The following is a 17406-nucleotide window of genomic DNA, read 5'->3' as shown; positions in this document are numbered from 1 at the left end:
GTCCAAATCTGAATATTTTGGAAAGACTTGAACAAAACTGGTTCAGCCAGTTCAGAATATCAGGAGAGTAGAAAAAAAATCTTGATCTAAATAGACTCTTACAACCTTTTTTTTTTTTGAGCTTTTCTGTAATTTATCAGCAGAAGGCTGAAAAATGAACTCTGACATGGAAATAGCCTTCCTTGAAGTAGGCATGTATCTGCTTGTTTGAGAAGAAATTAGTTTTGATTTGACTGAGTTATAAACCTTTGAGAACTGTGGCTGAGCATGAGCAGTGGATTATTTCAATAAGCTTGTGAAGTCTGTAGCTATGGAAGAATTTTCTGCACATGCATGGCTGGCTAATTTTGCTGGAAAGGGAAAAATCTATCAAAGCACATTGCTAAAATCATTGAAAATACCTGCGGCTGCAGGGAGACCTTTGAAGACCATCCCAAGATATTTAAGACTATGAAAAGGGCAAGAAAAGTTCCTGTAGGCTTTGTAGGATGGTTAAAGACTAAGTGGTCTGCAATTTTGTAAGTTAAATAGGATTATGGCTTCCCTTAGCACATGAAATTGTATGATGTTTTCTGTGGAGACATATGTCATGCAAAGCACCCTTTCCCTCAGCAGATCTGCCCAGTGAAGGAATTCCCCAGCAGCAAGAAAGTTACTTCTCCATCTCATTGTAGAGCTCAAGAAGTAGGAGTTTACCAGGATGTTCCCAAGCTTGGGTGGCTGAGTCCTCTGATTTATATAGAAAACTTTGCTAATGGAAATTTAGCTTTGAAGTGAGGTGTGTTTATGTGTGTACGTGTGCGTGTGTCTTTTTAGATGCAGGCATAGTCAGTGATTTTGGAGGAACTGCTCTCACCTGCATCAAACACACACTGGATAAATCAAAAACTCTCATCTAGAACATCTGTGTGTCTCCTGGCAGCCCATACTCCCCAGTGTACATCACTTCAAATAGATGCTAGCTATTTGATTCCAAAACTTGTATTTTGCCGAAATTGGGTGTCTGTCTCCAACTCCCTCCAAACTAAATTCATAGTGCTCGGTTTATTGAAAGTTTCATTTGCTTTCAAGAAATCAATCTCTTTATCTTACACTCCCTGAATGGATACTTATTTTGGACTCCTTCCTTTGTCTTTTTACCATGCTATCTCTCCAGCAGTGCTATGGCAGGTGGGAAGGTATGCAGTTATCCCCTGAAATCTCTGCATGCCAGACAACTTCTGCCCAGGCAGTGCCAACACTGGCACAATTCACCTTCTTGACAAGACTGTCAGTGGAGTGACTGACTGACTGTGCTGGTGAGCAGGTGAGTTTTTGATGCCATTTCTTCTAGCTGCTGGATCTTTTTCTGCTTATGCAACAGAATTTATGCCAGACCCTCTGCCCCCATCCTGACCCAGCTTGGTGAGCAGTCTGCTACAGAGGCTCTGTAGCCACTGGTGTGGCTGGACTGACAGAAGCCTGACATTAGTGTGGAGACAAGGAGAAATGTGGGGTACAGTCAGAACACGTGGGAATAAAATAGTCTATTGATAGAACACAGTGAGAGGACAGAAAAAACTCCAAAACGTTTCAAAACCAGGCATGCTCTCCTTTGAGTTGATATCATGCCTCTGACATAGAGGTGCTTTTTAATTGTTAGAGAATGTGTCCCTTGTTAGTCTTGTGTTCTCATTTTTTGATGTCTCACAGTGGGATGAGATAGCAGCAAATGCTGAACAACAGGAAACTCATTGGTGTGGAATAACAGCAGCATGAGCTGTGCACACACGAGTCAGTGAACTAGTGCACTGTAGTGTCTGTCCTGGGGTGTTCAGGGGTGGAACTGGGTCAGTAAAAGACAGATAATTTTACCAGGCAGTGACCATATCAACTGACCAGCCTCTAAGAGCAAAGCCTTACGTGGGTCATCCGTCTGGGAAGATCCAGGCATAATCCCCCAGAGGTCCCGCTAGGCCTGCGTTAGTGGTGCCCATGCTTCCAGTCTGGGCACTGCTGTTGTGGTGACTTCAGAAGTGCAAGCAGAGCAGGTGCGTGACCCCAGTGGGGTGGTGGGCTGTCAGGTCCTCGAGGTGTTCCATAGGGCCATGGAAAAATCTCTTCAATAATGTCATGCAGACAGTAGTGGACATGTCCTGACAAGACTTTGCTTTCTGACCTTTGAGGCGTAATGAAGACCTGCCTTGCTACCTACCTCAAGTGACTTTAAGGGCAACATCTTCATAGAGCACAACTTCCATTCTGAAAAGTCAGTCACAACTTGTGTTGTGGTCAGTCTGGAATTTCTGGTGGCCTGGGACCCTCTATGTGATCATCTAACATGAGTAGGGGAACAAGACAACTCCAAAGGGGCGAGAGACACACACTAGTGCTGTATTTTGGCCCTTGGAGAGTGCACTGAACGAGGGCGCAGTCACTGCCAACCGCGGTGAGCCTGGAGCCCCCCTCATGTCCGAGGTGCCCTGCGGCACTGCCCAGGGCCCGGCTGCGCGGGGACTCGCGCACCGCTGCAGGAACGCGGGCACGGACACTTCGGGCTACGGCAGGCGGGGGTGCGGGGCGCGGACCGGGGCCAGTCTGGAGTTTTGCGGTACCGAGAGTCTCCGTGTAACCGGCCAGTATGAGCGGGGAGAGAGTGGCACAACTCCGAGGAGGACAGACCCGCACGGCCGCGCAGTCCCGCCGCCTCAGGGCGGGGAGCGGCCTCCCCCCCGCCGCCTGCCCGCTGCCCGCGGGGCGCGGCTCCCGCCCCCCGGCCCGGCTCAGGCAGCGCCCGCGGAGACCCGCGGCCGGCGGGGGGAACCCGAGGGTGCCCGGCGGCGGGAGGGGCGGGCGGGGCCGGTCCGGGCCGTGCCGGTGCCCGCCCTGCGGGGGGCGCGCAGCCCCCGGCCCGCGGGCGCGGCGGAGGCGGCGGCCCGGCGTGCTGCAACCATGGCGACGGTGGCGGAGCCGGCCCGCCCCCCGCGGGGCCGGGCGGCGCGGGATTGGTCGGGGGGCGGGCGCTCGCCCTCTGCCCCCTGACCCTGCGCGGCGGCGGCGGCGGCGGCAGGAGCGGAGGCGGCGGCTGCTGGCGGCCGTTTCCTGGTGGCCTGGCGGCGGCGCGGGAGGGAGGATGCGGCGCAGGTCTCGGCTGCTGCTCTGCTTCGCCTTCCTCTGGGTGCTGGGCATCGCCTACTACATGTACTCGGGCGGCAGCGCCGCGCTGGCCGGCGGCGGCGGAGGCGGCAGGAGGAAGGTGAGAGCTCAGCCCGGGGAAGGTGCGCCCGCTCCGTGCCCCGGCGGCGGGGCGGCGCGGGCCGGGCGGGGGGCAGCGCTGCGCGGCCGCGGGGCTGGGAGCAGGGGCGGCGGCCGGGGTGATCTCTTCGCCGCCGCTCGCTTGCAGGCGGCGTGAAACTGCCCCGGGCTGCTCCTTCCTCCTTCCCGCCCGCCCTTCTCCAGCCCGCTTCCCGGAGGCAGATGGCTTCTTTGTGGACTTCAGACCGATCTCAGCCCCGTCGCGTCGCTCCTTATCCAACTGCAGCCGGCCACGTCCCGGGCCGGGGGAAGTTGGTGCGGGGAGGGAGGCTGGGGAGGGCCAGGGCTGCGCTCCGGGGCGGGGGGGCCCCGCCTGGCCCCGCTCCGCTCCCGGCACCGAGCGTGTGCCCCTCTCGGCATTCCCCGTGTGCCCCTCTCGGCATTCCCCGTGTGCCCCTCTCGGCATTCCCCGTCTCCCCCTTTCAGCCTTGCCCGTGTGCCCCTTTCAGCATTCCCCGCCGGCACCGGAGTCCTTCGGGCTCCTGTTCCCACCTGGAGAGCACGCGAGGATCCGAGCTGCTAATGCATTCTCCCTTTGGATGCAAAGCACTTTCATTTCCCTTTAGCTCTGTGTCTGAAGGGTACCGTTTTCCGACCGGTTTTGCAATATTCCAGGAAATTGCCGGATTTGTCATGTTTTGTGTCTGCGGCGTGGAAGGTCTGTCTCTTCCTTCTTATAGCAGCTCACGTTACAAGTGTTACTAATGTTCAAGAAGTTCCCTGCGGACAGTACATGAGTAATTTTTCAGTGTTCTGGCCATCAGGTTATTAAAGAGATTTTCCAAGGTGTAGTAATTCATCGATCGGGAGCACAGCTGGAAGTTAAGCCCCTCACAGTTCACGTTTGTGTCGATCAGAGCGGGTTTTTGTGGCATGATGTGGACACAGTTGCCACTTCCCACTATCTCTGCTTAGAAAAATTCAGTGCTTTTTGTTTTGTGGTGTTTTGCCTGCAATAAAGATTAGGGATATCAAGAGCTTTTAGAAACTGCTGTTTAAGCCTTCTATTTTGAAATAGGAAAGGTGTAAAGCATCTCATAATTCTGTAATTTTTTACAGAAAACTCAGAGCAGGGCAAGAGGGCAATTGAATGAAGTACACTATACTTGAACGGTGTTGTTTGCTAATGAATTGCTGCTTCCTGTTAAATGAAAACTAGTGTTCTGTAGGTCTAGCTGGTATATAAAAAGAGGAATATTTTTATGTTTCTTTGATACAGTTTGGTTCATCACTGTATGTATTCCCTGTAAAAAAATGCTGATGACTTGTTCCTGTGTCAGGTTGTGGAAGCAAATACTTGGATGGCTACTTATGTGAGCAAGGGTTTAGAGAATGAGTCACTGCTTGCTGATAATTGCCTCTCTGTCCTGCTTTTTATTCTCTCTGTGCCTTAGGAATGTGTTCAACTGCGACTTTTGATGTAATATATTAAAGTAAGTGTAAGTATGTATTGCCACATACAAGCTCCTGGTCCTTCAAAGTAGATACAATAGCAGAAATAGATCAAGCATGTGATAGGAGGTAAGGCAGTAGCCTAAAGCCTTTCTTGAAGAACCACCAGAGTGTATTTAGAAAGTAAAAGCAATCTTACACTGCTGCTGTATAATGGGATAAAGAAAAGCTATCAAGGCAAATGTATCTGCAGAGAGGGAAATATATTTTTAACTCTTATGGTGTGTTACATTTGGAGTTTCCAGACAGATTTACAATTCTGTTCAATTAACTTTTACTGCTGGGGAAGCTGCAGTGTGGGGGTAGTGATTTGCCCAAGGTCACCTAGAAGACTTGGTGAGAATAAAATAGAAAAGAAGCCAGTATTTCTGAGTGAGAGTCTGGTGTTTAATCTGCTAGAACCTGTTGCTGTTTATTATTGATATTAGCAGTTTTTATTATGTTTTTAAGAGATCAATGAACCTGTTACTTGCTTCGGTAGCATAATTTGGTGTCATTCTGCACAAAATTTAGTAAACCTTACTGGTCTAGGTAATTGGGAAAGTTTAGTAAGGAACAATTTCAAGAAAATTAGACATTTTGTAGACCTCAGCTGAAGCCCACTGCTGTGTTTAAAAATATGGAAGTTTAAAGAAGCTCCATGGTAAGGAAGAAAGTAGGTACTGTGACCACAAGAAACAAGTGGGGAAATTAACTATTATATGTGGATTGGTGATTTAGGATTCTATTTTCTGTCAGTGAAGCATAAAATTTAATCCCAGGCTTCAGCGTAGGTTAGCAAATGTAAGTAGAGGAAGATGTGTGTAGTGTAATAGCTTTTGAATCAGAATAAAAGGCTTATTAACTTAGTGTCAGACACTGGTGTAAAGCAAAAAACACAGACTGTCTTAAACTTAGGAGCAGAAACCCTGCTGTAGTAAATTTCTTGATGTATATGACTTCATATAGTCCTTTTGACTTGCCCACTATTTCAATATAATGGAAACAGAGTTGCTTATAGGAGAACACAATTTTTAATAAATTGTAGTCTCGGCTGTTTTCAGTCTATAAATTTACAGAAACCAGGAGGGAATAGTTCTTCATTTGTCTAAGTAATTTGCATGTTAATTACAGATCTGGTTGTACAAACAGAATGTGTTTTTCCATAAGGATTATATTTTTCTTTTTTTTTTTTCATGCACAGACCTAATGTGTTATTCAGACATACTGGACTTGTTTGATATGGCACCCAGTCCTGTGATGTATTGAACAGCACCAATTCTCTTTCTCTTCAGTAGAGTTGAAGGTGTTTGCCCTCTGCCAGGATTGCACCTGAGTAAGAGAAAAGAGTGATTTTTTTTTTTTTTTTAATTTGCTTTTCTTATTAGAGTAGTGTCAGAGTTAATCTGAGCTCCTGTTTATTTTGGTTCTTCATTTACAGCCTTTGTTATAAGACCTGTGAAGCTGTTTGGATGTTGCAGGGTGTGGTACAGCCTTGATGAAGTCTTTGGTCCCTCTCAGCAGTGGTGCAATCCACAGCTCTGTGTGCAGTATTTGGCCTGGTAGGCTCTGAGCAGGCATGAAGGAGTCTAAAGCACACAAAGCACATGATTTCTCACTGGTAAATGTGTAAATAATAATAACCTAAAAAGAAAAGGGTACAATGCTTCTCATTCTGGACCTAGGCATAAAAACTGTAGTAAAAAGAAGTGATGTATTCCACATCTGGAATTTTGTGTGTGACAACTTTTTTTTTTTTTTTTTTTTTTTAATATCTACTTTAAAAGAAGAAAAGGATAGAATCAAAGCCTCTCATTCAAGATGTACTTGAAGGGGGAAGAAATATTTTGGGGTTTTTTTCCCCTTTTTCCCTCTGGTGAATCTCCAATCAAAATTTTTGTGAACATGAGAGAGCCATGTTCAGTTGACTCCTTTCCAGCTGGATCACTGAGTTGTAGATTGGAAAGAGTGAGTCTGATTCACATGTCTAAAGGTTAGAGAAATGGTTCCCATACAGAGGCTGTGACAGAGAAGAGAGCAAGTTGAAAGCCTGGCAATTGTGAGACTGAAAAAAAATGTGGTCTACTTTTATGTTCACTAAATGTGTTTTATATTAAAAAGCCTTTGGAGTGGAGACTGGAAGTTCCCTTCTTTTCATGGGTGAATTTCCTAACCCAGAGCAAAAGCAGTTCATGCTCTCTTAGACTTGCATAAAAATGCAGCAGCTTCTGCAAGACGGTTAGAAAGCCAAGGCCATCCTGATGTGATCCCCTCCTAAGACTGGTGTGAATTTGTATATTGTCACACAGATTTTAAGTTGCTGAACCACTAAGCTCTTGCACAATAGAGTGATTGGATTGAAATCAAAAAGAAATTAAAAACCCAGTACAACAAAACCCCACACCAAAACCCGCCAAAAACTCCAGCTGATTTCTAAAGAACTTGCTCTTCTAGGCATTAAGAAAGTAGCTCCATATAATTGAGCCCTTCAGGCTGGACAGAGGAAGGTTTGCATCTAGTTGAAAGTGCCAAATGCTTTGCTGCTGCCAAGAGAGAACTCCTCGGAGGCATCCCCAGGAGGAGATCTGTGGGCAGAATGGGGATTTACTGGTGAAAGCTGAGGCATCCAGAGAGGCCTGCAAGGTTAAGCCACAGCTGAACCAAGGTTCGTAGCCTTCTGGATTTAGGTGCCAGAGTGCTGACAAGCTTTTGCATTTGTTGCCATGTAAAGAATCTCAGTTGTTTTTAAGTGGAGCATCTGTCATCTTCCCCCCTGTGTAGAGGAGAAAAGCAGTATTTCGGTAAGGAGTGATGGATCGCTTTCACAGGTAGTTCCTACATTTAGAAACATTCTTCCTTTTCATCAGCTCCACCCCGCTGAAAACCAAAACCCCAAACTGCCTTGAACTAGAAGGCTGTTAGTCTCTCGGCTCCCCAGATTTACTGGGTGTAATGGAGTGAACTGGAGAAATCTAATTTAGGGCTAGTTGAGCCACAAGGAGGCAGGCTTTTCCTGTGGAACTGGTTATCCTGTACATAGTGCTAGTTTTCCCTTCTCTTCCCTTTTGTTCATTTTGCTTTTTTTTCGTTATTATCGAGCAGACTTTAAAGAGGTGACTATACTGGAGCTAGCTGAGGTGAAATAAATGAAGGTAAAGGGTGATGCTTCATAGAGTATGTGATTGAGAAATTTTTAATCAATCACTGGGTAAAGCAGGGGAAAAGAAGCAAGCCCTGTAAGTTCTTGTTCTGTATGGATAAAACTTTAAAAAACTCCTTTCAGCATACACAAAGTTTTCTTTTCCTTTTTGGTTTTTGTTTTGGGACCCCTCTACTATTTCAGTTACTGGTAAAGGAGGCTTTTATTGACATGTTCATAATACAGTCTTCCTCTCTTCATGCATAAACTACAGATTTAGTGTACCTAAGTGCTTTTTTGATGGTTTAGGTAAGGAGGAAAGGAAGTGTATGTTGACTTAAGTTCATTAATCTGTTTATGTGCAACTTGAGTGTTTCTCTTGAGGTATGTGAAACAAAGGGGTTAAACTTCAACTCTGTTGGTTTCTTGCATCACAGGAAGGCATTACTTGATTTAATTTCTAAATATTGTTTACTTTGCTGCATCATTTTTAATGTAACTTTAGTCCCTTATGTGTTGTGACATTGAATGTGATTTCTGATACCTTGATCTTGAGACAAGTGAAGATATCAGAGGTTAAAAAAGTCAAATTGTCATATGTCCTTTTCTGTATCATTCACTTCCTAGAAGGAGCAAGGAGATAGAAAATGATGTTCCTCTCTAAAACAGGTAACAGTTTCTGCTAATAGATCTTTCTTTTATATGATTCTGTAATAAATGGGAAAGAGATTAAATGCTCAGGCACTTCAATAATAAATCTGTCCTCTCAATAGAATGTAAATGTCATACATGTATATTTTCTTAATCTAACATATGTCAATTGACTAAATTACTGTCTTGGCAATTCAACTACTTATTTTTATGGATTACTTCATAAAACTTAACTTTGGGTACAATGAAAAGGTGGTCTGATACAAATTCTGTGCAGTCTCTTTAGGTCAGTAGCTGTATTCTCTTTTCCTCCCTTTTTTAAATGCGTCATTGAGGGAGTTTTTTTGTTTGTTGACGTTGAGAAATTAATTCTTTGCTTAGAAGACTTGTGTTGTCCCCTGCAACCTGCTAGGTTAGAAACTGATGAGTGATACAGAGGCTGTGGCTCTTGGATTACTGTTAGCTGCTTGTTTCATAAATGCAGAAGTAGAGCAGGGCCGTAGATAGAAGGGGTTGGAGAAACGAGAATGACTTCTTTGGTACTTTCGTACCAAATTGGGGTAGTTAACCACCTTTCCCTGTTGTTTTTCCCTTTCATGTGGATATTGTAGTAGTTTGCTGTGCTCCTGTGTTATTCCATTGCTGCTGTGGTTTGCTGCTTTCTGGAATCTCTGGTACAAAGGTTGTAAGCTGTAGTGATGGCCTTTGACAGACAGGTAGTCCACTAACTAATTGTGCATGTGCCTTACCTGTTTTTGTCCCATCAGTCTTGTGATTTGAGGTGTATTGCAAATAAATGCCAGTAAATTTTTCCATGTGTTCTAGGCACTTCCAAAGATACAACATAAAAAGTGTGGAATGGCACCTTTTTTCTAATTTAGAAAAGGCACAATATGACTTCATGTGTAGTGAAAAAAAACTATGAGATTCATGTCAATGATGCTGCCTCACTTATTCTTTACACCAGCCTAGAATAAAAATATAAACTGTGTAAACAAATCTTAGCAAACTTAATTCTTAGTCTTCAAAATTACACGAGCATTCTGCAATTTTTCCTTGGAAATCCTGGGTTTTTTTCCTCTTTTGACTTGCCTGTCCTTCTCAGTTTTTCAATGTGACTTGTTATCTTAGTGTTTGTGTATAACTGGTACTGTTTGGTTAAAATGATGGCATGTCAGATGAGAGAAGTGTTATTGTCTGCTGGAAAGCTGCTTGCAATGGTACTCTACTACAGAATAGAAGAGACACCTTTGTCATGGAGCTGGGAGTCCCAACAGAGTGACCCTTGTTGCATGCCTAGAAGCTGTTTAAAACAATTCTACCAGGCAGCCTAGAAAATGGGTTTACTTGGCTTTTGGTAGCTACATATAATTTATACATAATTTAATATACAGTACTTTTGGTTAAGTTTAATCAGTTTGAAAGGAAAACATTAGAATACAGTTGGTCCTGCGAATAGAAACTGCTGAAATTAAGTCAGTGCAAATGATTTGTTTTAAGTTGATTTGGTCCACTTTTAAGTAACTTTTGGTTACTTTTCTTAAATGATCTACTCCTGACAGTGGTTAAGCTATAGTGGTACAAAGCAATATATAGCCAGGTGGTGTACAAACATTTTTGACTCCCTGCCCAACAGTAACATTGTAACTAAATGTGATTTTTATTAGGACTTAGGAGAAGATGTGTATTGCTAATATGTTGGCAATGCCATGTGTTGGCAAATCATTTGAATTCTAAAAATGAATCTGCAGGAAGCAGTGAGGCATTTGCAATTTTTTCAGGGATATGGGGCTGAATGTCATTGCCCGAATATATCAGGATATTGTGGAAGTGGAATATCAGTGTGGGTGTTACAGAAGGAAACGCTAAGCAGGTTGTTAAAATTACATATTGCCATCATGTAATGCAAAGTGGTGGTATCTTAAGCTATATACATTTTAAAACCTGGGTGCAGTCTTTAATGCTGTTTGTTTTGGATTAAGTAAGGTGCCCTCTTCTCTTCTACCTTTCCCTTTCATTTAAGCTTTGAAAGGAATAAGGGATGGATTGAGGAGGGAAAATGAGGAAAAAAGTTAGGTGTCCACATCAAAATGTTTGGTTTGTGTGTTTGGGATTTTCAAGATACGGCATAAGAGAATCTTGCTAACACTAGAAGTGAAACCATTTCATGTTCCCTCTAAGTCCATAAAGTTCCTCCACAGGAATCTTCATACAGGGGACCTTTTCTGATAAGTGGAATGAAGATATTTGAATGTCTGATGTTTTTTCCTTTTCCTCCATTTCTTGGAGAATGAATTTTTTTGTGTGCCTGTATCTTACTGACATACCCAGAGTACGTGTTTAGCTGTCATTCACTTAAGTGTTCACTTGCCATGTGTTCTTACCATGAATTAAGCACACCTGCTATTTATTGTGTCACATGAAGTCATTAATGATCAAGAAAGTTAAAAAACATCAGTGTGTGTTTTCTTTTCTGTGAACTGAATCCCCTGTTGCAATGTAGCATATTTTAAATTTATATTTGGCTTATAGATAGGATTTTTTTTTTATTGTTTGTTTGTGTGTTTTTCTTGGATCTGTCACATTGAATGTTAAAAGCTGTTTTTCTTCTGCAAAATCAAGGTAACTTGTTAATATGACTGGCTTCCAGTGTAGCCTGCTAAAAATACTATCATCTTTTTTTTTTCCTTGTTTACTTTTCATCTGTCTAAACTGTTTAATTTTTCCTACTATCCCTGTTTTATACACTGGTTTTGTTAATTGCTCAGGGTACCTGTATTGTCATTTAAACAAGTTAAAATATGGAAGTTCAAATAGCTCCATCAACTGACAGGAGCACATTTGTGTAAAGGGACTGTGCAGACAGATGTTGGTTTTGAGCTTTGCTTATGAAATTCAAATGGGAAAAGAACAGGATAGTAAAAGAACAGCAAGTTTGAATTTTAGGGCATTCCATATATCTCCAAAATTGCTATGTAGTCCACATCAAAGGCAATAATTTGGATTTCTCTTCTTTGTAGCTGTGGTCTTGTATGGAAAAAAGAACCTATTGAAAAGGTTGCAAGTTCAGTTGTTAATAACTTTTCTGAAGCTGTAAAATTGTCATAAAACCTGGGCACTTTATTAAGGGAAGCAGAGAATAACTAGAGATTCTGCTGAGTTCAAGCGTTATCAAAGTGCAATGGACCGCCTGTACTGAGTAACAGATCTGCTCAACAAAAGGATTTGGCCAAGGAAAGTCTGTGCAAAGAATTGGCACCCAGCTAACGCTATTGTGCATGAATTCTCAAAGAGCTATGACTTGATGGCCAGAAAATGTTTTCTCCTTGTGTTAAGTTCCAAATGTTTAGCCACCCTGGAGATACGAGCACAGCTGAAATTTGTTACTAAAATGAATTTTCTCTATCTGGCCTGGTTTACAGATGGTCAATAAATATACAAGTGTGTGTATATAATGGATATATGCTTCGCTGATGTGAAGGTTTTTGAGTTGCTTGATTATTCTTCTTTTATTTGAAATGGAAAAGTCTGTTCACTCAAGTACACTTTGACTCTCTTGGGACCTTAGTAAGGAAAAGGAAAGTTTTGTCCTCATAAAGTAGTTCATTTGGTAGCAAACTGCTCCCGGCTAATGGTGGACCAGCCTAGATTCTTAGAGGTTACATTGTTCCAATATTGGGAAATGCCCCTATGGCAAAACTGCTGCTGTGGTATGTGTGCCTACCAAGAGCGTGGGGGTGATGGAATTGCAGCATCTCTCTGCTGGAGTGTGTCAGTGTGTCACAAAATTAGGTCTGCACATGTTGTCCAGACAGTGTAATAAGCTCTTGTTATGGGTGGTGGTGTGGCTCCTGCTCCAGTGGAATGCCGAAGTCCTTCCGGTTGCTGTGGCACACCATCCATCAACTGCAGCCTTGGCATTTTCTGAGTGGAGCAAATAGGGGCTGGTATTTAATCCTCTGACTTGTGCTCTTACAGCACAATGTGTGTTGCGCTGTAAGAAATGCGTGTAAATGTCTTACACTCATTTCAGTGGCTGCTGAACAGCCACTGAAATGAAGATGTGCTATGTCATTTAGCCTCCACAAACATAAAACTGGCTGTTCCATCATGTGGAATAGTTACAACACATATATGCTATGTTAGTGACTACTGTTTAAAGTTTTAGCTCAGGAAATGTTCTTTCTTTGTCTCACTGACACAGTGTATGCCTTTCTTTCAGTGTACTCTGAAATTGCTATGGGTGAACAGTAATTGTAGCAAGTCCTGTAAGGACTTGGTGAGAAAATTGGAGTTTGATTCCTAAAAGTGCAGAGAGTCATTCTTAAAACCTCTTGAACTGATAGATGTCTGTCAAAGTCAATGTCCCCACCACATAGGCTAACCTGTGTGTTTCTGTTAATAAGTGTGGATTAAGAATTTACAGGTCTTGACAATTACATTGAAAGGCATTTGGAGTCTGAAATAAGTATTTAAATGAAAAGTAGAGGGCAGTGGGTTTGCAAACAGCAGCACACTTTTACATTCTTACCTTCATGCTTAATGTTCAAAAACTGATGGAGAGACTTGACTTATTTGTATTGCAAAAAGTATGTCTGAAGGCCCTTTTTTGAGGAAACTTCTTTCCCATAGAGATATAAGTGCAAGTGTTGTTTAGCCTGGTAGATTCCTAGTGAAAAGATTGAACTGAGTGACAGGTTGTTGATACCACCCCTGAGTTATAACAAGACTTAGAAATATGTTAGGGCAAAATGTACACTGATCAGAAAATTAAAAAAACCTCACATTTTGAAAGACTTCTCTGCAATGGCTATCAAATTTCTGAAAGGTTTGATAAGAATGCAGTATGTCTTGTTAAGGTACAATTTCTCAGTTATTCCCAATACTTTCTGAATATTCTCTAGTAAAAATAAGCAAGAGATTGATTTTGATGTTCATGTTAGCTTAGACCTAAAATATCTGTCTTTATACAAAGCAAAAGCTATTTGCTTAAAAATCCATTTCTGTTACCTACTGAGATAACTAATGCCTCTTGCATCCTGGGAACAATAGTGAGAAAATCAAGGTGCATCAAGGTGTTAAAATCAGCCTGCAGTCATTTAATGTTGTCCCTCATGTGCGTGTAATTCTAAGAGCCAGAAACTTGGGCAAAACCTGATTTTATACACATGGATTTTCATGGTGTGTGACTTTTCCAAAAAAATTTTTTTTTTGTTTTCATTATTCCCTCATGGTTGCAGATGTTTCAGATTTGGTCATTTTTTTTTTTTTCTTTTAGTTAAGCATGTAGAAAATATTTTGACAGTTTCAGAGTGCATTTGCTAGGTTGTTTCTGTATAAGTAATCCTTTCCTTGGTAAACTTGGATGTTGTAAAAATTGCCCAACTGTATGGGAAAGAGTGGTGAAAGGATACCACCACTTGCTCAGGACACTTCTGAATGTTGTGTTGTAGTGCTGTTTAGAGTCCTGGTTCTGTTGTGCTAAAGATTGAATGGTCTTAACCAATGTCTTAATAACCTTAAGGTTATTTCTACACCATGAACTTAGAAAAGGGTTTATTCCCAGTAGGATTTAGATACCTGAGTGTGAATGTTTGCTGTGGTCATATGGTAGAAATTCTCATGTGGTTCTCCCTTGCTGTGGCCTTCTGCTCAAAACCAGACTTGTTTTGTACTCAGCAAACTTTATTAGATAATTGGCTTTTATTGATTAAGTCTCAGTGACTGAATGGATTTCAAGAAGTTATAATGTCCCAAGTTATATGTCATATGGAAAAGATAGCTCAAGCTTTTCAGGTACGATGGGACCTCGTGCTTCTTGCTGAGCTTACTGGAGTACGGATCTGGAGCTGGTACAGTAGTCAGGCTATGCAGGGAACCATGTCTAGTGTCTGATCTTAGTGTGGTTGATGCTGACCACTTCTGAAACCCTCAGTTCACACATGTTCAGTTTGGTTTAGAATTGTGATATTGTAATGTTTATTTGTAAGAGCAGCTTACAGCTCAGGGGCAGGCAACAGTTCGGAAATGTCACAGTATTTGTTCAAATTAATTGTGATTGTGGCTGTCATCTCATGATGTTGTTATCTCAGTTTCTGAGATAAGTTTCCAGTGTAGAGGTATGGAAGAAAATTGATGTAAAGACTGATTGCTTTCTCAGTTGTGCTCTGAAGATTTTTTTTTTTTAAGACAACTTTTACTTGAATGATTTGGTAAAATCTTTTAGAGACATTAAAAACTATGTTACGAAGTGTTGGTTTTAGTACACTCAGTTTGTGATGAAAGGCAGTTTGTAATGTTGAATAAGCAAGGTGTTGGCTGCTGGTGGGTGTAGGTACTTGATAGTTTTTGAAGACATTGTCTTCTTTTAAAAAAGATGTGACTGGTAGAGCTTAGAGCCCCGCTGTGCTTAAGAAGACAATTTCTTATAAAATATTCCACAGAAACACTGACATTATCTGAGTTTAAGACTCTAATCACTTGTTTATGTATGCAAAACAAATGTCTGTAGCTGGCTTTGATTATTAATACTTTTTTTGTTTGAATCTTATATACCATCTTATTTTGAGTTTATTGCTAGCTATATATTTATGTAGGTTATCCCCTTAGCTATGACTTAGCTGTGTCCTTTCCTCTTCTAGTGTCATAATGTGTTGTCAGAACCTCATGGCACATGGTGTGTGTTTTCTTTTAAAGCATAATTACTTTAGACAGGTTTTTAGGTTGAGATTCTATTTTATTATACAAATGAAGATAGATGTAGAACTTATTTTGGCAAAATGTGTGACTTTTGTTCTCAGTGTTTAAGTTTTTTTTCGTATAAAACTAAAGACAGTGGCCTTCTTGTTGATACTGATAATTTGTTTGCTGCTGTTTCTCTTACAATAGTGAGCATATTTCTCATAGAGTATTCTTGCTTGGTTTATGAACTTTGCAGTAATGCAGCTTGATATCAAGTGAGTTGAAGATATTTGTCTGCATTTGTGTTCTGTAGGCTAAAGTAATGTACTCCCTATCCTGAAGGAAGGTGATAGAGGGGGAGCATTAAATGATCAATCTGGAAAATGTGATTTCACATAAGCATCTTATTAGAATAATTAAAAAGCTTTTTGTGATCAGCTAGGGCTTGTGAATATCAAATTTCTAGCACTGAATTCTTTTGTCAGCTGGAGGAAGAAGAGTCTCCAATGGGAGAGTTTTTTTGGAAGTATGTCAGTTGCTGTTCTGGCAACTGCATGATGTTTTCATTTAGACTGTTCTCATGCTCTTACTGGCAGTAGGCTATAGCAGCTGGGATGGCAGCATGTTTGCTTTCTTGCAACATGGTTTAGGCTTCTTTTTCTGGCTTATCAGTTTAAGACAATAATTGTGTAGTGATTTTTTTCCTCCTGTATTTGAATGGCTTTTTGCCATTATACAAACAGTGACGGAAATGGCAGTGAAGTGATAGGAAGTGCTAGTGCTGACTTTCCTTCTGGCTTTGGAAGTCAGAGTTGTTGCTGCATGCCTGAATGCTATTATTTGCTTCAGTACAATGATCAAGCACTTGATTCTTTTCTTCCACAGACTATCCTGTGCTGGAAGGGAGAAAACAAAGCTTTCCCAGGTCTGCCAGTGAACAGCAGTGCTTTCCAGTTACTGCAGTGATATTAGAATGGATAGAGCTACTGCTGAGATGGGAATTGTTCCAATTGTACTCTTTGAATAGAAGCAAAACATGGTAGGGGCTACATTCCTCCTGCTTCTTGGAGTGCCAGCATGCATAAATGTGTGGTCTTCATGTCTGTGTTAACCTAGAGATTAATTCCCTCAATACTTTAAGCTAGTATAGCCTGTCTCACATGCAGCACTGTGTAGTTCAACTGTTAACTTAATTCTGCCTGGTTTTTCTGGAAGTGCAGCTCTAGCTCTTATGCCCATTCAAATAAGAGAGGTGACTTTAACATTCCCTGCACTCTTACTCCCTTGAGAACTGAATATGTGCAGCAGAAATTGTATTGGTTCTATACTCCCAGTTTCTGTGCTGTGCTCCTGGGTTTGTATTTCAATCTCTAGCAGCTTTGCTCTTCATATCATAGTTGAAAATTAAGTGCTGTGTAAATAAATTGCTTGTTCTTTTTCCATGCGAGAATGGAAAACTACTGAAACTGACATGGCCTATTCCTGCCATGCAATAAAGAATATAGTGTAAGAAGTATTCTTGGGAAATCTACCGTCTAACCAAAGCTTAAAAAGACAAAGTTAGATGGACTCTTGATTGTTTTTCACTAATTAGAACTCTCGTGGTCTTAGATTTAAGAATTAAATGATTGCATCCTGGTAGAATATGAAAAGAAACTTCAATATTTCAGTAGGTAACTTAAGCTAGGAAGTGGCTGCTTCTATTTTTGATGCCCAAACCCAGTGTTTCTGTGAAGGAAGAAGGGCTGCAGGAATCTAGTAATTTTAATAGTATCTGGCACACACTGACATTTTACTTGTGTTCTGCAACAGAAAAGGGAGAGATAATTATACAGGCTGCTACTTTGTTTTAATGGCTTAGTAGCTGTTGTACATAATTTTCATCAGTTGCCAGCGATGCATCCTGTGTAGAGAAGGAAGTAATGTGTTGAAGATAAGCTGCAGGTCATAAAAAAAAAAGGTATTTTAACAATGTGTGGCCTTTTACTTTGTTTTTGTCTATCTCAGAAAATCATTGCAAGCCCTAAGAGAGCAAATGTGTTTTTACTAATCTTACTGTTAGTATAAAACCATGCCTGTATTGTCTGTACTCTGCATGAAAGTCAAATCCAGTTGAACTGAAGAAAATCTGGGGAGAATACCATGCTGCAGAGTTTTTTTGATGTTCATTTGTACTAATGGTAGCAATATATAATTTTAATTATTCTATT

General features: G+C 41.6%; 1 protein-coding gene across 1 annotated transcript in view; it reads left to right on the top strand.

Moving 5' to 3' along the window:
• Positions 1-3049: 3049 nt before the first annotated feature.
• The window catches only part of GALNT2 (polypeptide N-acetylgalactosaminyltransferase 2), an 86537-nt gene continuing 72180 nt past the window's right edge, over positions 3050-17406 (top strand). Inside the window, exon 1 of the mRNA XM_058020146.1 lies at positions 3050-3235. Within this exon, the coding sequence (XP_057876129.1) occupies positions 3113-3235 (123 nt within the window). The 5' untranslated portion in view covers positions 3050-3112. The remainder of the gene's footprint in view (positions 3236-17406) is intronic.

The sequence above is a fragment of the Melospiza georgiana genome, chromosome 3 (genome assembly GCF_028018845.1).
Source record: "Melospiza georgiana isolate bMelGeo1 chromosome 3, bMelGeo1.pri, whole genome shotgun sequence".
Classification (NCBI taxonomy): domain Eukaryota; kingdom Metazoa; phylum Chordata; class Aves; order Passeriformes; family Passerellidae; genus Melospiza; species Melospiza georgiana.
Note: the sequence above shows the minus strand (reverse complement) of the source record. Positions and strands in the feature narration are given on the sequence as shown.